General features: G+C 36.9%; 1 protein-coding gene and 1 long non-coding RNA gene across 3 annotated transcripts in view; one reads left to right on the forward strand and one right to left on the reverse strand.

Annotated features, from left to right (window-relative positions):
• The first annotated feature begins 3526 nt into the window (after positions 1–3526).
• LOC122840895 lies at positions 3527–9352 on the forward strand. The gene is made up of 2 exons (XR_006372311.1): positions 3527–4166; positions 8243–9352. It is a non-coding gene; the product is annotated as an uncharacterized LOC122840895 (long non-coding RNA).
• A 152-nt stretch (positions 9353–9504) lies between these two features.
• st6galnac3 (ST6 (alpha-N-acetyl-neuraminyl-2,3-beta-galactosyl-1,3)-N-acetylgalactosaminide alpha-2,6-sialyltransferase 3) overlaps positions 9505–26470 on the reverse strand; it is a 94151-nt gene continuing 77185 nt past the window's right edge. For both annotated transcript variants that reach the window (XM_044133673.1, XM_044133675.1), the window contains 2 exons: positions 23708–23815; positions 9505–16906 (listed from right to left, as the gene is read on the reverse strand). In XM_044133673.1, coding sequence (XP_043989608.1) covers positions 16717–16906; positions 23708–23815 — 298 coding nt within the window. In that variant the 3' untranslated portion in view covers positions 9505–16716. The remainder of the gene's footprint in view (positions 16907–23707; positions 23816–26470) is intronic.

Consider the following 26470-nt stretch of genomic DNA (forward strand, 5'->3'; position numbering starts at 1 on the left):
GGGCTCTAATGTCCCTTATATGAAAGTAGGCTGACAGGAAAGGGGGAAGAAATGTCGTTGTGTCTGGGAGTCGAACCCACAACAGCCGCGTCGAGGACTCAAGGCCTCCAAACGTGGGTCGCACCATCCCCTACGCCACCACGGCACGCCCACGGAAGAAACATCTGGAAACATCAACCAAAAAGTCAAAGTCTGGGCTTACGTTAATCTTCCAAATGGACAATGGCACTAAAGTCAAATTAGTTAGAAAATGGGTAAAAGTTACCAAAGTCAAATGTTTTGGTGTCCCATAAAAATATCCACACTAGTTCTGTCAGAAAAATATTGCAACAAACTTGTGGATGTTACTGTTTCAGACAATTTTAATAAAAACTACAAAACTGTATGTTTTTTTGGCATTTATTAATTTTGGTAATCCTAATTAATCTAAGTCAGAAAACGTTTAGTCTGATTTAATGCTTCAAAATGAGGGGGAAGAAAGGTTTTGTGCCATTTTACTCAGTTTATGTAAAAATCCGGTTACAGTTCAAGGAGTTTTTCAGCGTTGAAATCAGTGAAGTGCACCAATTAACAGGATATAAAAATCAGGCAAAATCCCCCAAAACACGACACGATGTCTTGTACAGCGCTGATAAAATATGCAAATGACTTGAAGCTGCAGAGAAAACAAACACAGCTGGAGATGAGCGCCCAGTGGAAGGTGATTTGTTACGCAGAGCTTTAACTTGATGTTTGTGAGACAAACCTGACTAATTGGCTGTCAACAAAGCACCAAGACGGTCGTTAATGCAACACGTCAGGAAAACAGGAAGTGATGACAGAGGAGTTGGTAAAAATGAGATGTCAGAAACATGGATAATTAGATTTAATGATTTATCAGAAACAACTCTCAGCCTCACTAAATTTACTAATTGTACAAAATTTATGTGATGTGAATATTGAAACGCAAGAAAACATTCCTTCTTAATAAAATGTTCTAAAATCTGTCAACCAGAGGAAGCACAATATTATTGGATTTGGACTGTCTGCAAATAGTTTTGAGACATTAATTAGTCTGATAAAGATCAAATAAATTTGGAAGAAATATAATATGCTTAAAGTATGGAGGAGGTTTTTTATTTCCTTTTTTTTATTAAAAATGCCACAAGATCTCAGTCTAATAGAAAACCTTTGGGATGGTGGAGCAGGAGTTTTGCATCATGGATGTGCAGCCAACAAATCTGAAGCAACTGCGTGACGCTAACAAGTCAATATGAAGCAGACTGTCTGAGGAATGTTTCCAGAACCTTGTTGAATCTCTGCCACAAAGGATTAAGGCAATTCTGGAGGCCAAAGGTGGGCCAACCTGGTAAGGTGTACCTAATAAAGTGGCAGGTGAGTGTCCCTTAATATCCACTAATATGGTGAGTAGAAACCGTCTTAGCATTAACACAAAAGCTAATATCTACAGACTTCCTTATTTCCTCACAATCACAACACAGCCAATAACAAGTCAAGTAGCATTGAGCCAATTTAGTTCTGCCACCAACCTGCATTTCCTTTAGAGTATCTTATAGAAAAACCTTTGAACAGGCAAATTTTCGATTAATAGTTTTAAAAAAACATCCTCAAATGTTTGAATCTGTGAATACTGAACTGTGACTAGGCAGAGTTTCCATGTGTAGACATAAACTGCAGGGAAATGCTTCTTTAAGGCACTTTAGGTCACAATGTCTTTACAACAAGAAACCTTAAAAGAAAAGTCTCTGTGCGTAGGAATTTAAATGTACCTAATTCTGAGTCTTCATGATGTGAGTATTACCATCCAGCCCAGCCTGATTGCGTTTTAGTCTTGGGTGTTTGAATGCTTCCCAAACCATTCAAGCATTAAAGAATTTTTATGAGGCTGTTAAACAAAACGAGCTCCATTCAAATATTTTCAAAGGCAGCGCAGAAAAAGCTAATATTTGTACAGTTAGGACCTTCCACCTCTCTTTCTTCCCCTCATCTCTCATATTCCGCCGATTTTCTTCTAAAGCGTCCCTGAGCTACAGTAATTGCATATTCCACAGCACCATCTGTCCCAGGAGACCACATTTCTCTTGCTAACATGTTTCAGAGGTCAAACGCTCGGAACGAACAAATTTGCACACATTGAATCCATCCTGATCGTCTCATTGTCCTTGCACAGTTTCATCTGCAGATGCAACAAAAGAAAATCCTAAAATACACGAGCTGTTGGGAGAGGAGGAAGGGGCGAGTATGGATTAAGATCCAGATTGTACTTTAATCGATGTGAGTAAGACTGAGTTCACACTGCAGCCCAAAGTGAATCAATTCCTATTTATTAAATTATTTGTGCCTTAATGCGACCTGTATCCAATCTTTTCATGACAGTCTGAACAACACAGGTTGGATTATTTTCTAATGCAACTCAGGCCACTGGGGTATGAGATATGGATCCGATTCAAATGCGACCAAACATCCAGGTTGCTTTCATCCGACCTGAACGCCACTCCTACTCAACAAACGTCACTATTCTGCTTCCTGACACTCAGCAAGTGGAAATGAAAACAAGAAAACATGACGAACTATAACGAGGATGAAGTTGTTAATGTGCTGCTCCGGTCGGACAACAACTTCAGAATTGTAAGCTGCTAGCATCCATGTTGAACACTGAGCTATTCTTCTTCTTTTTACGGCAGTTGGCAACGTTCTGAGAACGCCCTCTGTGTGACGCTATTGCGCCCTCTACTGCACATGCGGGACACTTTCGATCACGTACAGATCGCATATATTTCGAAGTCTGAATGACCATGGCAAAAATAAAAATCCAATTTGGCAAAAAGTATGAATTGGGTCTCTACAGGCTGCAGTGTGAACGAAGCCTAAAGTAAAATGCCAGATTTTTGTCTTTCTTTAAAGTAAAGCGAACTAAAAACCACTTCTCCAGCAGCTCATTAGTTCTCCCGACATTATAAATTACATCATGTCCATTACTCCTGCACAGCTCTGTGTATACAGCACTTTAGAGAAATGAATGGGCTCGGTAGCAACGCTCGCAGCCATTTGGTTATTAGTTAATACATCATCCTTGTCACTGTACCTTCTGAGACTCTCACAAAGACAGCTGAAAACGTGTGGATCCCTGACACCTTTGGTTTATTAGCTGTCGATCCACGGTCACTAAGCACTACCTCGATTTAAACATTTCTGCTGATTTCAAATCAATATTTTTATTACGTTCTGGGTTAGAGCCGTTTCTTCCCTCCTGAGCTGCCATAATTCTTTGTGGGAAAGATTCAACAAGGGGTCAGAAAAATACCTTTGAGACTATATAGTGACATGATAACACAACACATCTATGATCGCTATCTCCACAAATACATCACAACCCACATGTGCTCTGTTGGGTTGAGATCCCAACCGTCTGGAATAATCCGAGGACTCAAGGCCTCCAAACGTGGGGCGCTAACCTCTACGCCACTGGAGCACGCCCCGGTAGGATGTATTTTTAATTGGTTAGGACACCGCTGGGGATGGATGGAGTGTTAAAATATATAAAATATAGAGCAGTTAGTGTTATTCTCCATCTAGATGTGCAGAATCACAGCAGAATCAGAGCTCAAATAAAGCAAAATACACTGAATGAAGATGACTGGAAACAAAGTATTTGCTCTTGCATGAGACCTGATTGCATCCGAATCTAAATTTACAAGAAATTTAAATTATATCTGAAGCTGTAAGCAATTATGTTTATCTTTTATATATCTGACAAATTATAAAACCATCCTTCATTTCATTGTTTCTTTTTGATGAAGTAAAATATTTGAATGAATTTGTCCAGATCAACATTTGTTCTGAAAGTATTTGTACAAACATGAATGTTTCACCACTCATTTACACTCTGATGCTCATTTCAGACTATCAATTATTGTTCCTTACATGCTTATAAAAACGAAATGTGAACAAATAGAATAGTAAAAAAGTGTTGGGCCTAAAAATAAACATCTGTCAGAATATCTGAAAGCCATATCCTCAGTTTAAAGCTGTTGTTACATGTAAAAATATGCTTTATTATGTGATTAAATAGAAAAACCATGGATTTTATATCACATGTCAATGTTAGTTTGTGTTAGGATGTAAGATGTAGGCTGTATGCTCGGCTACTTCTTTGTTTATTTCAGGTTTAATCATCATCTGACCATCTTGGACTAAAAGTTTGAGGCTCAGACTTTGGTTTCCTTTAAGTAGAGGTGAGATATAAGTTTTTAAAGTTTTATGATGACAGTTTGTGGTACTGTGATGTGGTGTATGATCTGCTATGGTAAATATCATAATGTGTAAGGTGTAACATGGTACAGTACTGTTTAGTGTGGCTTGGTATGCCGCCGTATGGTGTAGTATGTTTTGAATGAATTTTAGCATCTGGATCTCCGTCAGACTCTGCTCCTGTGCTTCTCGGTTGTCGTTACGCAGGAACGGCTGGAGGTGTTTCTGTAAAGCTGTTTCTGTTGGTTAGTGTGGCTGGATGACACTTTAGAGGACAGGAGACTCTGCTGCCGATGCTCAGCTCCGGCAGGCAGCAGCTCACACTGTTTATAAATTAAGCTGAGGTCAGAAGCGGAGCCGCAGCGTCAGAGATGTTTACTTTACCTGTGCTGTGCATCATTTTGATAAAAAGAACCCAACAAAACACCTGGAATCCTCTGAGGCTCTGCATGCAGAGATCAGTCTAAAAAACGAGCCACATATAACAAAGAGAGACTTAATTCCCTTTTTGTTTTAATTTCCCAGTCAGAGAAAAATCTCCACCTTGATCTAATTCAGCAAACTGGTTGTCACTGGAGAAGTACAGCAGGAATTATTATGTCTTAAATGATTGATGCAAAATGAGACTCTAATCATTGCAACAAATCAACTATGCAGATTCTTTACTCCGTGATCATAAGGCATCGTTTTATGATGCCTTATGATCACATTTTGTCATTTTCTCAGTGACAAAATGCAGCTGAGAAAAATGTAGACAGACTTTCACTTCATTAGAACCAAACTTTGATAACAAACTAGTTTAACTATGAACATTAAATCACAAAGCAACTTTACAGGAATGATATTAGATTTGGTGTATTTTATTGGGTTTATGATGCACTTAAGCATAAAACATAAAGTAGGGTAATATTTTAGGGTGAACGGCAATAGAAACCTGAAAGGTGTGGTGTGCAAATGTGTTCCAGGTCCCTTTATACGGATTGTCCTAAATTAAATGCAGTACAACCAACAACCTTCACTGTTGAACGCTTTATGCTGCGTTCACACTGAACGCGGTTTGCACATCAAAAACACATCAAGTTGGACGCGTTTGCACTTTGAAGTGAGACGCTTGACATTTTGCTCTGGACGCCCATCAAGATCAGCCGTTGTTTTCCTTTGCTGGTCTCTGTACAATGGCAGATGAAACAGAGAAAGTCGCACCAAAGCATTACGTAGTGAAAGCTTCTAGAAACAGAGGCTCAGATGTCTTTGCTGAACATTTTGGGTTCAGTTTCTATTGAACAAACAACGGTGACAACTGATGGAGGCACAAAGCGCATTGGAGCCTCTTGCCTTTTTTCTTCTCCTGGTAATTTTGAACAATGGTGGATTAAATATTTTAAAGTCACAGGATAAGATAGAGGAGCCAAAAAACTCTTGAGTGCCTCGGAGGCTCACCTGTAAACATCGAGGCAGAGCAACAGTTTGATGGATCATATCAGAGCACATGGGTTAGAACGGCCCAGTCAAAGTTCACTTGAGGTTCTGTGGCAAAAATAGAAAGAACAATGGACAAAATTTAGATTTTCTGAATGCTAGAAACTAAAATCAGCTGGTCAATTGTATTTGCAATTATTCTTTGTTGTGATTTTTATCTTACAATTATGAATTTCTTTAAAATAAATGGAAGTTTGTGATTGTCAATGTGACAAAACATGAACTAAATTCAAGCAGTGTGTAGGAATTGCATAAGAACACTGCAAAAACAAATCTTTTGTCCGGTTTCGAGTACAAATGTCTTAAAATAAGAGAAAACTAACTTACAAGTAACTTTTCAGCAAGATGTAGGAGCTTATCTTAAATGAATAATTCCTTAATATTAATTTGAAAAGTTCTGGTTCCATTTGCTGATTATTTCACTTGTAATATGTGAAAAAATCCAGTGAAGCAGGTACTTTCTCATCAATATTAAGGACTTATTGACTGAAAACAAACTTCTAAAAGTTACTTGTAAGTTAGTTTGAATTATTTCAAAGATATTTGCACTTGAAACTAGACCAGAAACACTTGGTCAGTATTTAATGTTTGCAGTGAAGTGTTTATGTCTTCACAACCATCCTCCATCCTCATTTACTTGCAAAACATTTCTGCCGTCATAAATTAGAGGGATTGTATCAGTTAGTCTTTTAATTTCTCCTCTTCATATTTTATGGATTGCTGTGGCGGAAAGAACACAAACGAGTGCATCAATATTTATTCACGCTCCTGTGCACAGATTACATCCAAACCTCAGCTGTCGGGAAAAGTCTGGACTCAGCACCGTCTTGGCTCGTTTTTAAAAATCTAACGAGACGCCTGATCTGACGTGACAGCTCCGCCTGAGTCCCACATTCATGGAACGTCACCGAGTCGGGTGTATTCTCATTCTGCACACTCACTTTTGTCTTGAGAGGAATTTAATCACACAAAGATTGTTTGATGGATTTCTTTAATCCCCGAAAAGAGAATAAAACACACAGAGGACAGAATTTACATCAGAAAATCTAATTATAGCTGAAAAGCAGACAGCAAATGACAGACTAACAACATATAATCACGTCTTAACAAAACGCACGTTTCAACAACATGCAGCGTTTTCCCCTCCAGACATCAGGAGTGTGTTGGATGTGTTAAAAAAAACAAAAAAAACACACATTCTGTGCAGCTCAAACACTCCCTGTGATACAATTTTAAAAGGACACTTGACCTGAATGATTTAAAGGAAAGGAGCGCTACAATGTAAAATAAAAAGCACAAGAAAGGAGGTGGCAGAAGTACCGCTGCGAGAAAGCACTTTGAGAAATTGGCAGCTGAATTTATGAAGGAATAAAACGCTTCAGAAAGAATTGAAATCAGACAATTAGAAGTTCTTTAAGGAGCTGCTCCTGAATCCGAGAGGAGCCAGTAATCACCTCCCAAAACACGAGGAACGATTCCCGTCTATGTGCAGCTCGTTTAATTAGAGGCCAGCAGCTTTTCAATTATTTTTATTATAAAATGACCTTCAGTTTGCTTGAACACTTGTTTCTTCTTCTCTCTTTTTTTTCTGATTTACATTTAGACAGCAAAGAGAAAGAAAAGTAGAAAAAAGACCCCTATCAGTTTCAGGCTAGAGGAGGGACGGATCTGAACAAGTCGAGGCAAAATTAAAATAAAAACAGGCAAAATTGAAATTGAAAAAATGAAGGAGAAAAACAATCCTTTGGATGAGTTAGGTTCAAAACTAAGTAGTAGAAAATCCTGATTACAAGGAGGTTAACACCTGGGTTTCAGTATATTTAATATGGGATGGGTTGAATTCTCAAAAAATATATAAAATAAAATATATGGAGTGTTAAAATATATAAAATATAGAGCAGTTAGTGTTATTCTCCATCTAGATGTGCAGAATCACACCAGAATCAGAGCTCAAATAAGGCAAAATACACTGAATGAAGATGACTGGAAACAAAGTATTTGCTCTTACATGAGACCTGATTGCATCCGAATCTAAATTTACAAGAAATTTAAATTATATCTGAAGCTGTAAGCAATTATGTTTACCTTTTATATATCTGACAAATTATAAAACCATCCTTCATTTCATTGTTTCTTTTTGATGAAGTAAAATATTTGAATGAATTTGTCCAGATCAACATTTGTTCTGAAAGTATTTGTACAAACATGAATGTTTCACCACTCATTTACACTCTGATGCTCATTTCAGACTATCAATTATTGTTCCTTACATGCTTATAAAACCAAAATGTGAACAAATAGAATAGTAAAAAAGTGTTGGGCCTAAAAATAAACATCTGTCACAGTATCTGAAAGCCATATCCTCAGTTTAAAGCTGTTGTTACATGTAAAAATATGCTTTATTATGTGATTACATAGAAAAACCATGGATTTTATATCACATGTCAATATAAGTTTGTGTTAGGATGTAAGATGTAGGCTGTATGCTCGGCTACTTCTTTGTTTATTTCAGGTTTAATCAGCATCTGACCATCTTGGACTGAAAGTTTGAGGCTCTATAATCAGTCTATGTGTAACAAGCGTTTATTTTAACAACACTATAGATGTTAGGTTTGTCAAAATGTGTTTATTTGACCTTTGAATTTACTTTGTTTAGTCATCAAGTTGTTTCTTCAGACATTTATTGGTGTTTTCAGTTCTGTTGCGCTGCTCTTGGCGGTTGGTGGTTACCATAGCAACCAGTAACTGACAGCTCCTCCCCCTTTTTTTTCTGTTGCCGGTGGTAACTGTGGTTAGGTATTAGAATCAGCTCTGTGTTTTGTTTACAAATATTTTATTGTAACATATATTTTATACAAATTTAACAATACTCAGTGTTTCATGAGTAATTTTTCTGTTTTTATGTTTTTAACTGTTTTGTTAGCTATGTTTAATTTTACAACTACTAACTGCTGTTAACTGCTGCTAAATGTCATTAACTGCTCACTGGGAGTTATTGCTTTGTAGTTTGTTTAGGGTTATTTGTTGTATTTTATTTAATGTATAGAACTGATGTTAACAACCAATTTGATTTCCTCTTTTGTTAGAATAAATACAGTTAACCTGAATGTGTCTGGTTCTACTGGGTCTGAGACGAACATAGAAGTGTAGGAGATATGGACTTAAAGTTGTATCCCAATATTTTGTGGTATGCTGTGAAAATGAGAAAAGTGGCTATTTAATAACTATTTATTACTGTATGGCTGTAACAGCATAATAGAGCAATTATAGCTCCCAAAACAAAAGTACTGCTCTGAAAAATCAAATCCATGTGCAATACGCTTCTTTAGGTCACTAGTGATCTGTGTCACACCATAACTGTATTTAATCATATTTTCAAAGATATTGATATTTACTGATGCTCTGATTGAAGAAATGGTGCAAAAATAGCAAAAATAAAAATATTTTTAAAACATTATTAATTTGAACATATTTCGACAATAAATCAGAATTCTTACCATAAGAAATTTATCACGATAAATTATATGATATAGGCCCACTCAAGTTCTAAGTGGTTTTATATTTGATAGATAATTGCTAAATTAGTATTATTTCATTTAAAATAGTTTAAACTCCCCTACTTCAACATGTCAAAGTGAGATACCCTTCATCATTGCAGACAGAGAGTCTGCATGGTGTAACATGAGGTTAAGAAATTTTGTTTTGTGACTTGAAAATTGCAGCAAGAAGCACAAAAGGTGAATAAAACAAAGAAAACTGATGAGGAAGAAGTAGATCTGACAATAACTGAACGCAAACATAGAGGAAGGTGATTACTGCAAAAAGGAGCAGGCTAGACTGATGTAATGAGGAAACACAAAGATGAATGGTAACATAAATAAGCACAAAGAGCTAAATAACACCACGGTTAAATTCAGAGCATTACAAACAACCACAATACAGAAATCAGACAAATTTAACTCAAAGTCCTACAAACTGTGACAGTGGCAGTCTGAGTTAGCTTGATTGCCCATTGTGTGGGCAGAAAGATAACACTGAATCATTATTTACTTAATAAACGTGTCTGTGAGGCAGCATACTGGCAGTTAAATGTAAATATCTATTCGGTTCTCTGGTTAGTTGTTAACAAAGCCCTGATTCTTCCTTTGAGTTTAGGATCTGTTTTATGAATAAAAGGTTAGAGTTAGGTGGATTCACAAACACCTGAAGTGAAAAGCAGCCAGAGTTCACAGAAACACTTCAGAAATCATGTAGACCACATGTGTCAAACTCAAGGCCCGTGAGCCAAATACGGCCCGCCGTAGCTTTTTATGTAGATATTTTATATCTACATAAAAAGATATTTTACTAAACTTGTACTAAACAGCTGCCTCAGCCTTAATTGATGTCAGATTATAGTCCATGATCTAAACAGCGAGTAATAAAAAGTCACATTTACCGTCATAAATAAGGGCAAATATGTCCAAATTAGTGCCACAAACACTTTGATTTTTATTGCAGAAAATCACAAAATCCAGAGGGGACTAAAAAGATGTTCAATAATATTATTTAATTTTAAGAATCTACTGACATTTTGACAGTTTGTGAACAAGTTTTATCAATACATTCTGGCACAACCGGCCCTTTGAGAGCATTCATGATCTGGATTTGGACCGAAACAAAAATGAGTTTGTCTCGCCCGCTGTAGATGCACAACAAGACTCTGATCTGAAGGATTACATGGAGATGAAACAAAGTAGAAAGAACTGAGGCATCAAGAACTTTGCAGACACCTGTATATAAAACTTTTTTAAATCTTACAAGTTTCACAAAAGCTGTAAGTATTTTTTGTCTAGTTTCAAATGAAAATATCTTAGTACACCTGAAGAAAGACAAAACTAACTTACCGTACAAGTAACTTTAACATGAGCAAAACATTGTTTTGAATATTTTTCAACTTGTTTTCAGAAGAGTAATTTTTACAGTGTTGAAACATCTTTTATGTTGAAATACCACAAAAACCAACAGAAAATGTCAGGCTGACCTTTTTGTGCTTTGCAGTTTGCACAAAGCAAGATATATGGTGTTAATAAGTGAATGTTAAATTTCACTGTTTGCTGTTCAATTAAATTTTTTATTTTATTATCAAGCCATGTTGCTACAATTTTCCTCTAATTTCCTTTGTCAAGACAAAACTTTAAGATCATTGTAATAATAAAATCTTCTCAATCTCCAAATTCAGTCCCATTTGAATTTATGATATGACTGTAATTGACTGATAGTTTAATAAAACATATTCTTTCATGGTTTTTGTATGTTGCTGATCAGAAAATAAGCTACAAAAAAACTGCACACAAAATACAATAAAGGCAACTGTTATTAAAAGAAAAAAAACACAACAAAAGTCTTGGAGCAAATCTTGAACTGATGTAATAAACGTCCCGTTAAAATCACATTAGATGATGATAAAACAGCAGAACTTTCCCCACTGAGTGAAACGCGGTTACAGTGTGTGCTGCAGTGGTAAGAGTGACGAAGAGCTGCCAGATGACTGTACAATCCCAGGCTGAGAGGGAAAATCCAGAAAAATGGTTGTTAATCTGGAAACCTGCACGACCGTGAGGGCTGCACTGCAAAAACACAAAGTCCTACCAAGTACCTTTGGTCTAATCTCTAGAGAAAACATCTTGGGACATTTAAAATAAGACAAAACTAACTTACTAATAACTTTTAAGCATGATATATGAGCTTGTTTTAAGTAAATAATTCCTTAATACTGATGAAAACGTTCTACTTCCACTGGCAGATTATTTCATTTACAAGACATTGTTTCCCATGTTACACATGAAATAATCTGATCAATATGAATTAATTATTTTCTTAAAACAAACTTATATCTTGCTTAAAAGTTACTTGTAATTTATTTCTGTCTTATTAGATATTTGCTAGTTTATTCTAGTAAGATATTTGCACTGAAAACTAAACCAAAATTAGTGATGCTAAAAAAAATTAGAACCAAGTCCTCAACTCGTTCAGGCTGTATCGCTCAGCAGGAACCTCGACTCCCAGCTGCTAGTGAAGCTCGGCGGGGCGGCACTGGGAACGCTGACCCGGACCAACCCCCAAAAAATTAAAACAGGACAGTTTTACATTTTGCTGATTTCCAACAAGCAGCAAGGTGATGCAGCAATGCCACGCACCTGTTGCAACTAAAAATATGCCACGATTTGCAGGTAAAACTATGATCACCATTCCAGCGAAAACTGAGCTAGAATAAAGCTCCTCCTGAGCTTTTAGTCGCGTTAGCCTTCATTTGTTTATCGACTGCCAGTAGGCAGGAAGTTAATCTCTATGCATTTAGTTTCTGATAAACACTGGAATTTATTTGCCAAATTAAGACAATTACTTTAGCTTTGTGAGTTAAAGCTTATCTCTGCAGACTAAGAAGGAGCCTAAACCCACAAACTGATTAATGCATACAGCAGTTTTATGGAGCTCATCATTCGGTGCACTTCCTGGAGAAATAAGCACAATTACTGAAAGGATGAATCAGTGGAGCAGCTGTGATGTCTCTCAAGGACTGCTCAGGATGTTACTAAAAGGCCGGATTTTAGTTAGAGGTTTTTAAGATACAATATCTCTATAGTGAAGTATAACAGCTACAGACTGATTGATATTCTGAAGCAGCTAAAAGATATAATCAATAGTATCTGTTTCACTGAGGTGTACACAGTCTGAATGTTTGCTGTGCTATTAAACTACGTAGGGCTTTCCTGCAGACAAAACTTAGGGAAGGAATGGACTAGGCGTGGCCGATGTGGTGAAAAATGTCATGATTTTTCTACAGAATAACCACGGTTATGATTTTAATACAACTTCATGGATTATAAGGGAAGGTTTAGAGCGTTTAGACCAAAAGCGTACACTGGTGCCACTCTAGATCCAAATAATCTGCTGCTGGCCACGCCCTCAGCAACGTTTACGCTCACATGGCAAAATTATACAACCACATATTTGAAAAGCAGAAGTAGAGCACAGTCAACAAGAATGCAGCAAGTGGTTTATGGATGGTAAGTCAACAACGAAGCACTTATCTTTTCCAGCTGCCATTGTACAGTACATACTGTGGTAAAACCAGCTGACCAAATGTACTGGTGCTGAGCTAGGTAACGCAGTGCCTCTAGAATGTGCCTTAATAATGGGGAGGATTTTGAAACACCAAAAAATAAACATATTGCCAAAAAACTGGTGTGTTTTTTTGGGGGGTTTTAAACCACCAGGACAGTTAAGAGCAACATGGACATAAAACTAGCAAAAAGTGAATTTTGCAGAACATTTTGAAGGACAATTTGGATTACAGACACTTCATAATTCATTTAAATTGTTGTTTTTGTTACTTTGTTTATTTACTCTGAATATTTAAAATGTCTTCTGGTGTTAAATGTTCATTAGAATTTAAAGTTCATTGATATTTGATTATGCTTTCTTGCATTATTATGTCGTTACCGTTTTATTCATGTGTTAATGATTAAGAACACAACTCAAATATTTTTAGATTACCTCCTCAAGCTGACAAATTCTGAAATATTTGCAGAGATTGTTTTGAGTTTCTATCTGCAGGATGAAAATCCTAATTAATACCCACTTCTGTTTTAAAAACAAACCAGATGAAACTCCAACAATGACTTTATAAGCAGTGATAAAGATCATCTCCTGGATTGTGCGAGACTGAGTTTGTGTTTTTTATTGTGGCTCTGCAGGCTGTTATTTCTGTGGTTTAAAGGCAGCTGAAAGAAGGTCTCAAAGGAGTTTAATTACCGCATCGGCTGAACAGAACGCATTTTGACTGAATGTGACTGAAGCTGCTGTTTGTTTGCTGGGAAACTCCACAGGGGTCCCTTTAACTTGAGGCACATTAACGATGGTTTGTTTTCCAACAGGCTTTCAGCTCCATCTTAATGTTTTTATCCACGACTGAGGAAGAAAATCCATGACATGCCTTTTTTCTTTTTTAATAATCTATATCACTTGTTCTTGGAAAAGCAGATATTTCATACCTTGACCAAAACTTTATTAGTGTGGTCTAATGTTTAGCTGCTTGTTTTTTTCCTACATTTAGAGTTACGTTCACACAGAAGCCAAATGCAATCAGATTTTTTCACCGCAGTTTGAACGGTCCAAAAATCCAATTTGTGAGCCCTTAATATGTGGCACTAAATCAGATACGTATGGATATGTGTCTACAGTCACATTTGATCCAACTCTTACGTTATTAACAAAAGACTTGCGTCACAATCAGCACCAGAAGAAACCAAACGCGGTAAATCCAGATGTAAACAGTGGCTGAACCAAACAGAGCCCACACTTCCTTCTTCTTGTTCTGATCTTGTGACAATACTGTCGGCTCTGATCGCTTAACAATTAGTCGATCCAAAGACGGCGGCGTCCATTATTACTTCTGTAAACATTGCGCTGCTTTGTGACGTCTAAGTGGAGATCGGCATCATCCCGTATTTATTACTTATACAAAAACAGCTGGAAAAACATTTATGTTGTGAAGGAGTTCAATATTTTTTTCACTTCTTTCAGAAAGTGAAACTCATCATACATAGGGTTCATTCATACCAGTCCTGCTTAGTTCACTTTATTGAACCTTTAGTCGATTTGTGTCAAACTTAAGGCCTGAGGGCCAAATCTGGCCCACCATAGCTTTTTATGTGGCCCTCTAGATGCTAGACTGAACACTAAGTCTGATTAAATATTGTTATCAATCAACTCAATGCAGTTTACATCTGTTTACTACCAAAATATATCAGTCCCTCCAGTTTGTTGAGAATTATTATGGAAATTCACGCAAAATCAACAAATTTACGCACTTTTTCTGTGCTAATAATTGGGAGTTTATTGCAGATTTTCTCAAAAATTGTCAAAAACTTTCTTACTTGTACTAAACAGCTGCCTCAGCCTTAACTGATGTCGGATTATAGTCCATGATCTATACAGCGAGTTATAATGAAGCGCGAATATTTCCAAATTATCACAAACAGTTTGATTTTTATTACAAAAAAAAAAATCACAAAATCCTGGAGGGACTGAAAGGTGTTCAATAATATTTAATTTTAGGAAATTGTTGATGTTTTAATAGTTTGTGAACAGGTTTTATTAATACATTCTGGCACAACCGGCCATTTAAGAACGAAAATGAGTTTGACTCCCCTGATTTAGAGAGTCGGATTTGTTTGGGAAAAGGTGAATACGTAATCAAACTCTGAAAACTCTGGTCCGCTCTAAAAGCAGGAAGTGGACTACAGCGCAGGGCATTCTGGGTAAATCCATCCAAAATAAACGCAAGAGTTTAACGATAACGAGAGAAATGAAAAAAGAAAAATACTACAACCACTAAAATCTGACGTCACTCCACTTTTGTTTACATTTTGTGACAAAGGAAGTTGCACTCACTGTCTTCTTCGTTTTTGAGTCTTTTACTTCAGTGGTTATTGGTGTAGCGCCCCCACAGGTCAGGAGGGGAACATGTTTTTCAATTATTTTGAAGTTGAAGTGTGAAAGCGAACTGCAGCAGCTGAAAATGTAAAAAATCTGTTGCAATTTTGGTCTCCAATTTGACCGAATCTACCGGACTATCAGGTGTGAAAACACCCTTACAGTATTTCAGCCTGTAGTTCTTGCACTTTTGATGATTATGGTTTAAAAAAAAGCCATAAAAAGCAGCATACTTGTGTACTGAATTGTGTCACTTTTGGTCCTTCTTAGCTAAGCATTATACATTATTATAGTAATTTTGTCCAGCAGCTCTAAAGGCTAACAACGCACATTTTGTTCCAAACCTTTAGCCCAGTTTTCACATGTGACTACAGCCGACCTGCAAACCACGACAATCCTGTTCGCTTACGCTGGAGCAGAAGTATCTCACTGTCCTCTGAGTTGCCTAAATTAGAAGTCTGACTCTTTTCAGTTGTCATTGCTGGTCCCACAGGCCCCAGCAGAGACCCACTGGTTATTCTTCACTGTCCTGTAACAGATGCGATGAGAAGTTACTGAGCGAGAGACGAGCGAGCTGCACCCAGAGACAAACGGGATAAAGTCCACATGGCGATGTGTTACACAAAGAGGCACAAAGCTGGATGAGAAGATGAGAGAAAGAGAGCAAATGCATCTTCTTCTTTGTCTATACAATGAACTGCAAAGTATATTGCAGGCACAAAATGATAATGGGATCCAATTAACTTCAAATGGTTTCACTGCACACATAAATCTCCTCCTCTGTAGGGGCACAAACTGCTACCAGAGAGATGGACTCTAATTGCTCCTCGCTCTCTGTGCTGTGCTGCTTACATTGTCATTGGCACAGTAAATCAGCAAACCCTCCAGAGGCTAAAACCAAAACCACAATGAAATTTAGCTTCACTGGATCATAGCAAGAAAAAGGAGGCAACATCTTCAGGTTGAAACACAACAAAGCCGATTTACATCTTTACCTACAACCTGGTTTTTGATCGCTTTGTGAAACAATCTTGTTTGCTGAAGATCTTTTTAACGGATCGATGCAAATCGAAACTGACAGAGCATCTTCCCTCAGTAGATGAAAGCCTGAACGAAGCTTGTTACTGGAGGCGAACTCCAAGGGGAAACAGCAGAGAAGCTGATGAGACGTCCAAGCCGACACAAACCGTCCGGTTGGAGTTCTTCCCCCCAAATCCAAAGCGAGTTAACACCAGACAACGTCTTTTCCTCTCAAGGCGGCGTTCTTTGCTGGTTCAAATGTTTGGTTCTGTCAGTGCAGAGCAGGGAGCGTTCCACATTCGTCTGCTGAAACGTACAATCCAAGAAGCCGAAGGTATGAAAGATGCACGTCCACATTTAGTCTTCAGATTTCACTTAATTCTGAAGAACCAAATGGGAACGAAACAACAGATATGGGGAGAAATCTGAAAACTGATGTGTGTGTTTGCTTTAGCGTGAATTTTGTCGTGCCAGGGTCGGCCGGGGTCACGACAGCTGCCACGGAGGGTTGAAGAACTTGATGGAGTGGGTTTTGGCCCATTTGGCGAAAACTGACTTCTCTGTGATGAAGCGGTGTCCGCCGTAGGGGGCGTTCTCGTGCAGATGGTACTCTGCACACTCGTCCCGGCTGCCTGCCTCGTAGTAGTGGTAGGGAACCTGCCTGTAGCCCTCAGTCCTAACGGGAGGAGGAGAGAAAAGTTATCGCACAAAATCTTTCTCTACTGAAGAGGAAGAGAAGCTCGTTACACATGAATTAGGTGGCAAAACCTTTTATTTTGAAGGAAGAGTTAATCCAGTTATCAGGTCTGGACACCAAATAGTTGGACGGTTAAGAAAACATTCACACAACTAAAACTTTTCACATTTAATTTTTTTCTATTTAGTGGTGAGATGTGATTAAAATGCAGATACAGGTTCTGTAGTTAAATGCTCCAATTCTAACATTAACGTTGGGGGCGACTGTTAGCTGCCGCAACGTGTTTAGCATTCAGATGCTACGTCAGGCTAGAATAGCTTCACTGAGAGGCTAACTCTTATTAGCACAACTGTAACACATTTATAGTTTTTCTACAGTTCCTTTACATAGTTTTTTTTAAAAGAAAAAAATAAACTCTAATGGACCAAAAGATGCAGTTTTGTCATGTACTGCTGTTTTTTCAGACAGTGCTTGTGCGTCACATTTACAGACGTACCAGAAACACAACGTGAAGGTTCCTACTCTAGACTTTTGTATGGAAAAAACAAAAATGTGCTTAACTGCTTTAAAATATTGATGTAATTAATTAATCAAAATTAACAGTTTCAACCTTTAATTCATCGATAGATCCAAATTAAGTAGAGTTTAACATCTATATGCTGCCATTTTTACAGAATGTGTCTGTAAAAGAGCTCAAGTTGAGTCAGACTGGATGAAGAGCATCAATGAAGATCAGTTTTCAGGCCCAAAAATGGTCAATGGGATTTAAAAAGGACTTTAACTGGGCCAGTGCAACATGAATGGTCTTTATAAAAAAAAAAAATTAGAAATAAAATTAAAAATGAGTTAATTTTACATTTAAAGGGTTGTGGACTTAATAAAGACACAGTAATTGATGGCAGATGGCTTGAAATGTTGCAGAGCTGAACTTTAGCAGGATGAAATTTAGCTCCATAATGAAACTACCAATTAAAATTACACCTGATTTCAGAGTGAATGCCAGGACTTTGCCGCAGCGGAGCCTCACTTTGGGCGCCGGCCAGCTTCGATGCTTCTGAGTGACCCGTTACCGTCTTCAGCTGGGATAAACCGATACATTCAATCAGCAGCCAAGTGCTCTCTCTGAGCACTTATCTGTTTCCAAACACTTTCCTGCAACAACCGCTCCCAGTTGGTTGTGTGTAACACGTCACGACCTGCAGCAACCGGGATGAACTGCAGCTGCATTTGTGAGCGAAGGGTTTATCTGCCAGAATCTTACAAATGCTGTTCAATCCCAATTAGTCTCACACAAAAGCTCTTCAGAGAATAAAACACGGCTAAATCTCAGCAACAGGGTTTCAACCATCTGTGTTTTTATTTTAACATGAACTATACTGATACTATGCAAAAGTTTTAGTCTACATTTTATTATTTTCAAGCAGCTATTCATTCTTTTGATCATTTAGCGTTCTCTACTTCCTCAGGTTTTTCCACGTTTTTTTATTTTTTTTTACTGGACTTTCACTTTCTTTTTCTCTCATTTTCTGTCCAGGATGTGTGTAAATGACTTAAGTTTTTTGGGTTTTTTTCTCCCCACCAGGGGGTCTTTTGTGGGCTCTAGTGTCCCTTATATGACAGGAGGCTGACAGGAAGGGGGGAGAGAAAAAAGGGGAAGACATGCAGCAAATGTCGCCAGGTCCGGGAATCGAACCCGCGACGGCTGCATCGAGGACACAAGGCCTCCAAATGAGGGTTGCGCTACATCCTACGCCACCACAGCACGCCCAACTTAAGTTTCAATTATTTACTTAGAAGCAGATTCAGGATTTAACCTTCACAAAATGTCATCAATATTTGTTAAACAAATACTTATTAATTTAAAAAAAATAACGTTAAATATGTCTTTATTGTGTTGTATTAGTGATTAGTAGGGCTGCATGACATCAGGAAAGAAAAAATGCAACAACAATTTAAAAAAACAATCAGATCACAATAAATTTAATACTAGCCAATACTGATATCGCGATATGCAATAATTCAGATTGTTTGTTTTGATGCTTCTGATTGTTTTAAGAACAGTAGAAAACTCATTTATACAGAATGACGTCTCTGTTTGTTATTTATTATTTGTATTTTTAACATTTGTTTTCACTGGTAGAGCACTTTGTGTTTTTCTAAGCAGCCAGTCCATATTTATTAAATCAAATGAAATATGGTGAAATCAACTGTGGGAGCAAATTGTTTCTATTTGTGCCATTACAATTTTTATCCCTCCTCATGTTAAAATCAAATAAAATTGTTGTAAATTTTGTACTATGTTTCTGCATCTAAAACATTTGTAGCACAGTTGACTGACACCATGTTTTGTAATAATTATTCTTATTATCTTTAAAATGACAACAGCACAAACACTTTACACCAATTTTGTGTAATTTGAAGACGGCAGGGGGTCCAACTTCACTCAGGTATATTACTGTCATTTAATCGTCCAGCTCTACGCATTTAACCCGTTTAATAGTACAATTATATTCATAATGTTTTATTCACTGAGTGTATTTGCAGATGCTAATTGTTTTTATGTACAATTTATCCACAGGAATACAATACAGTTGAGTTTTTAGGTTAACTGCAGGAACTCCTGTTGGGATGAAATATGTCACAGGTACGTGAGTGAAGTAAGACACAATAGCAACACTAATGTAGACAATGGCATATCGATGAGATGCAGTGTGTTAGTTGAAGGGCTTTGAATTTAGTGCAGCATGAGACATAAAAATAACCAGTAGAGTAAATCTGAAAACATGCAGCAAATGTCTCACTGCAGAGTAAAGAAAGTTATTGTGCTTTGTCCTAAATTTCCTGTTTATAGTGTTCATTAAAAAGAATATGAACTCAACCACAAATAAGCAGGAGCACAAAGCAGCGGCTGAGTTTCAGTGTGTCCTCCGGTGTCTGTTTTTAATGGCGCCTCACAGCTTTATGAGCGGATGACTTGTGTAACAACTGCACTGGGAGGAAGAACGAGACAGAAGAGAAACAGTCGTAACAGTAGCAAGAGAGCGACTGTGGCTTCCTGCCAGCTCCCTGTAACACACCGCCGCTTCTCCTCTGTGTCACACAGCGGGGCGCCCCGGTTTAACAAATAAATTCAGTTTCACCAGAGCTGGAGAAAATATCAAAATCCTACACGAGTGCTGGACAGTGAGGACAGTCACAAGATCAGTATAAACAGATGGGATCGCACTCATCTACACAATGGGGTAGCACGAACGCTAAAGCATGCTAAACGAAACATTAGCTTCGCTATTAGAGCCCACCATTGTTGATTAAAAGCCATTGAAAACCTGTGTCAACATGGCGGCTGGACAATAAATCAATAACAATATGTATTGTGACAGAAATGTGATCAGTATCAATAATACAGCTGAAATAATGTCCAATAATTTCACTGAACTCCAATCCAGAACCGCACAGCATTCTGGGAAATGTAGAGGAAAGACTTTAACTGCTGAACCTCTCATGGCCAGCTAACCAAAACTGGTGGAATCAACTGACTCACTTGGTCTTTGGTTACCTAGCAACTCACTCTTTGGTTACCTAGCAACGACCTGTTGAGTAACTTGAGCAGCAGCAGTTAAAGATTTCCTTATAACTGCTTAGAAAAAAAAAACATGGAGTGAAAAAGCGAGGCGCAATTATGCCAAACTTTAGCAGTTTGGCATAATTTCAGATATTTAAAAAAAAATTTTTTTATTATTCGACAAAATATGAAATGCTTATGTTGTGAGTTTTTCAGCCATGACATTAAAAAGGAAGAACATATTCTCAAAGATCGATAAACTTTAAATTCTAATGAACATTTAACACTGGAACTGGAAGACATTTAAAAAAAACAGTTAACAAAACAACAGAAACAACAAATAAAATGAATTATGAAGTCTCTGTAAACAAAACTGTCCTTCAAAAAAGGGCAAAACACCAGACTGAAGACTTTTGTTGAGAAAAGAGAGAAACAAGAAATCACGCAAATGGAAATTGAGCTTGTTTTAATTTATCATGTGATCAATTGATTATTTATTGCTTATTGCGACAGGTCTCAGTACAGGTACATTAAAAATATACTTCAGTATACAAAGTACCGGTACTTCGCTCCATCCTGCCTCTGATTTCACCATCTCTGCAGCTTTAAATCTGAAAACCTTGAACCGCTTCATGCAAACATGGAAGTCGTCGGTTCGGAAACTTGGAGAAACACAACATCTGCAGGCATCGATGAGGAGGAGGGGAATAAACGATGCACATGCAGAGAGGGGGGGGAAGTATCCAGTAACTGCCTCGCTAAATCATCAAATCTCCTCTGTGCCGGTTGAATTACGCGCGCCTCTCTGCCATGTTTCTGCAGCTCTTATCTCAGCTCCCGCTGCGAACCGGGGAACGCACTTAGGATGAAAAGCTGGATTTCCAGCATGCATTTGGGAACGTGTTTGATTCGGAGGGGAAAGAGGAGGTTCAGGTGGGTGATGAGTTCATCGAGAATGCGACGCGTCTAGAGAGAGAGAGTAAAAAAGAGAGCAGCCGAGCCCAGAGCGGCGTGTTTGTCATCCCTCCTACGGCCTCGCAGCCCGACGGTAATCACTCAGCCAGGATTCAGGGAAAAGACGACAGGCGCGTTCACAGAGAGACAGAGACACAAGGCAGGCGGAGCCAGACCCAGTAACAACACAAAAAAAAACAGTATGGATGCCAGAAAGGAAATTTCACCATTAAATCCAACAGCTTAGCTTCGAAATGGACAGTGGTGGGATGCAGCGAGGTATTTATTTATTTCAAACAAGTTTTTATAAACAAGAAAACCAGCAATCAGTAAGACAGAGAAAACATGTGCATACAAAATAATTGAACAAAATAATTAGCTTACAGCCACTTTTCTACTTAAAAAAGAGTAGGAAGACATGAGCACTTATTCAATCCTACATCTTATCTCAAGTTAAAGAAATATCACTTACTGACGCACTAATTATCATAAATGTTCAATTAAAACCCTGATATTGACCTCTAGCATTGAGTGCATTCACTAAATGTCTGGATATAAACAATAACATGCAAGGGGTCCATGTTTTAAATGTATTTGTTCTTCACTTAATTAGATTTAATCATGGATTCTTTCAGCTTTTACATGAAGTATCTGTATTTTTACATGAAGTATCTGTATTTTTACATGAAGTATCTGTACTTTTATATAAAGTATCTGTACTTTTACATGAAGTATCTGTACTTTTATATAAAGTATCTGTACTTTTACATGAAGTATCTGTACTTTTACATGAAGTATCTGTACTTTTATATAAAGTATCTGTACTTTTACATGAAGTATCTGTACTTTTACATGAAGTATCTGTACTTTTACATGAAGTATCTGTACTTTTATATAAAGTATCTGTACTTTTACATGAAGTATCTGTACTTTTACATGAAGTATCTGTATTTTTACATGAAGTATCTGTACTTTTATATGAAGTATCTGTACTTTTATATGAAGTATCTGTACTTTCTACTCCACTACAGTTCGCTACACTGTGAAAACACAAAGTTTTACCAAAAACATTTGCTCTAATTATCTTAATACACTTGAAATTAGATAAAACCGACGCAAAAGTAACTTTTCAGCATGACATAGCAGCTTGCTTTAAGTAAATAACTCCTTAAAATGTATGTAAAAGTTCTAGTTCACTTATAGCAAAACATTTTTTCCACATTAAAAGTGGATAAATCTGCTGATGGAGAAAGTGTGTTCTCATCAATATTAAGAAATTATTTACTTAAAATAAACCAAAAAGTTACTGTTGAGGTAGTTTTGACTCTTGTCACGTTTACTAAGATATTTTCACTATAATTTGTTTTTGTTTTTGCAGTGTAATGTGCTGTGTTGCACGTTACATTAAGTTTTTTATTTGTTTTACAGTAATCCATGACTTATTTAAGTTAAATGGTTCAAAAGGTTTTGAAAATGGTGTCAGAAAATTAGGATACTGTTCACTATTGACCCTCTTACAAGGCAAAATATTAAGTATTTTTTTAATTATAGTTCTTTTGTTAGGCGTGTCTAAAGATAAGATAAGATAAGATAAGATAAGAAAAGACCTAATTGATACGGGGAAATTTGTTTGTCCAAGCTTAGCTTAAAAATTAAAATAAAAAATAAGTAGATGAATAAATAATTAATAATAATAAAGAAAACATATAACAATAAATAGCAATTAGCAGTGATATCGCTCAGTATGTTGCTACAAATATATATTAATTTAAAGGTATAAAAATTTAAATAAACATGTTGGCTGTGTGTTGCGTTAAATAAAAACTTTCACAGGTATAACCACTTCTCATTCTTATTTTTCCTACTGGTTTTTAACTCGACTGATGCACAGAACCACAAGTCCAAGTGCAAACTGTGACACAATAAAAACACATTATTTGCATCATTGTTAATTAAAATTTTGTGTTAAAGAAAATAATGATATTGTAGACCATTGCAATGAGGAATACATTCAGAAAGTACTTTTACCTTCAATACTTTAAGTATTTTACAAGGAAGTTGAGAGAAAATAGTAGTTTTACTTGAACTAGACTATAATTTTGTTTGTTTGTTTGTGTTTCTCCAGAAATGAGACGGTGAGCAGTTAAAGATGTGAATTTCATTTATCAGTTTTACAAAATCTGATGAGTTTTTCCATAAGTGGTCAGAGGAAGCAGCAGGTGGCGCGGAGGCAGTGAGGCGTGCCGCCGCCGCTGCTGTCTTACCTGCAGTAGGTGTCATTTATCATGCCGTAGATATGGATCTCTTTGCACATGTCCATGGCCAGGATGAGTGTGAACCAGCCGGTGCTCAGGTAAGAGCCGGACTGAATCCTGCAAACGCAGATAAAAATAAAATAAACATTGGTCAGAATAATACGCATCACGATTCAAATATTAATAATTCGCAATTACAGAGTTTCATTAATGCTGTTCCAGCGACCTTTGCACCTTTTGCTGATGCATTACAGCTCAACCGAGTCGTTAAATTATTCCAACAAATGCTTCCACTGAGAGCTGGTCCTCAGCTCAAATGTAAATTTGAATGTAACGGTAATAGCAGGTCAGCAGAAACACCATCATCTCCTTGAACCGATGCCCAGTTCAACGTGATTTTTAATTTAACACCCAAGTTTTGGAGCTTTTACACTTGACAGGAGAGGATAAAAAATAAAAAATAAACCACTGAAAGGCTGAGAAACAACAGGCAGCTCTTCAATTATTCAAGCACCTGGTGGGCAAATCAATACCAACATGTATAATCTTCTCATGAGCCCCAGACTATTAGTTTTTGATTTGTGGATGTTCAAAGTTAAGACATGTCAGCTTTGATCATTTTTATCCAGACAACATAAAGTTGGAGTTTCATCTTGGCTGGAGGTTGAGAAGAAAGTCTGAAGCCTGAGTCTGCAGGTCGGACTGGGCAGGGGGCCACGGACTCCCCGAGGGCCCCCAGCCAGCCAAAATATACTGAAAACAGAAATATATGAAGATATATTTAATATTTATTTTATTTAAAAAACACCTCTGGCCCTCTGAGACACAACAGACTGAAAATCTGAGCTATTATTTCACAAAAAAAAGAAACGTCAGAACAAATCTACACCAGATTCCAAAACTCATGACTTTGGTTTGATTGATTTCTCTACCAATAAATATAAATATTAATTTATATAGAGCCCACTGCACTGACCATTCCACCAAATATTGATTTCTGAACTCTTCCTGAGTTAAAACATCAGTGTGGTTGTTTCTAAATGATTATTAACTTGTTTTCTTTGCAAGTTAATAATAATGTTAACTGGAAATTCATCTGAAAGACCTGAGTTTTTTAGTTATCTTTTTAGTTATTTGGACCATTTCTTATTTTCTCCAAATAAATGCAAAATTTTTGCTTGGAAAATTTTTAATTCTTAAGAAACAGTTTCTTAAGAATTATTGTAAAAATTCACACAAAATCAATTTTTTTGTTTATGATAATTTTCTCTAAAAAATTATCATAAACTTTCTTTCTTGTGCTAAATAGCTGCCTCAGCCTTAATTAATGTCAGATTATAGTTCATGAGCTGTACAGCGAGTAATAAAAAGTCGCATTTATCGTCATAAATAAGTGCAAATATTTCTAAATTTGTGTCACAAACACTTAGATTTTTACAGCAAAAAATTACAAAAAGAATCACAAAATCCTGGAGGAACTGAAAAGATGTTCAAAATTATTCAATTTTAAAAATTCATTGATATTTCAACAGTTTGTGAACAGGTTTTATCAATACATTCTGGCACAACTGGAAATTTAAGAGCATTGATGATCTTGATTTGGTCCAAAACGAAAATGAGTTTGACTCCCCTGTTCTATGGGAAACAACTGGACTAAAGTTAAAAAAAGTGTTCAGTGAAGAACCTCTAACCAGACAAATAACGTGCTTTTCTTCCAAGACCTCAAGCCGAGCAGAAGCATCACTCGGCTTTCACTCTAAGGTAAATTAAAAACATTTTTCACACACAAGGCTCATTAAATGAAGTCAAATGGGAACACAGGAAAGAGATTTCCACTGTTTGTTTTACAGAGCTTATAGCTCTGAGAAAGATGGAAGCTCAAAGTGAATAAGTTTATAAATAAACACCTTTTGGGGAGTAGTAATGATTGTGTCTCCAGTCTCTCGCTGCTCGGTAATGATGTCTCGGTTCTGAACTCCACTGTGCAAATGATGGGAACAACAGTTCACCTCTGTGCCTTTCACGCCCAAACTGAAGAGGACAGAGACGCCATGAAGCTTTTCAGTGAATTTATTCCTGTTTCCTGTTGAAACTAGTGATTAACAATGGAGTCACGAAAAGCTAAACTAAAAGACTCGTGGTAACTCTGGAGGAGCTGCAGTGGTGAATGTCGCAAGAAAGATAAGATATGATGCAAAAGTTAAAAATGTTACTGGTAGCAAATCCAGCAACTTGGTTAAAAAGAAGCAAATGTATTTGATTTTTCTCAACAAGGTTTAATTTTTTCAACTGCTGTGGTTTTTCCCTCAGATTTACGTCCGGGTGTTTGAGATGACTACTGCACATTTTGTAGGAGCCGCAGACATTTTGACTTTTGACTGGAGTCCTAAATTAAAACTCTACAGCTTGTTTTCTGATATGGAAGCTTCAAATTTGAATTTTTACAAAAACAATCAAGTAAACCTAATAAAGAAACGCTCACCGTTCCCTTCATTAATTTATTTTTTTAAATAAAAAGAATACAATCCCCCTATTCTGCTACTATTAATCCTCCTTGTGACACTTTAGCATCTTGGCATGATTCTCACTCGCTCTTGGAAACTTTAAACATCGATTTGAGAAATGCAAAAAGGAAAAAAAACATTACAAGAGGGAATTAAGACAGTTTAAAATGATCAGTTTCTCTGATTTTACTTTTTACAAGTTTATGTTTGAGTAAAATGAACATTGTTCTTTCAGAAACTGACATGTTTCTGAAATTTCAAGCAAAAA

The sequence above is a fragment of the Gambusia affinis genome, linkage group LG12 (assembly GCF_019740435.1).
Source record: "Gambusia affinis linkage group LG12, SWU_Gaff_1.0, whole genome shotgun sequence".
Lineage (NCBI taxonomy): Eukaryota > Metazoa > Chordata > Actinopteri > Cyprinodontiformes > Poeciliidae > Gambusia > Gambusia affinis.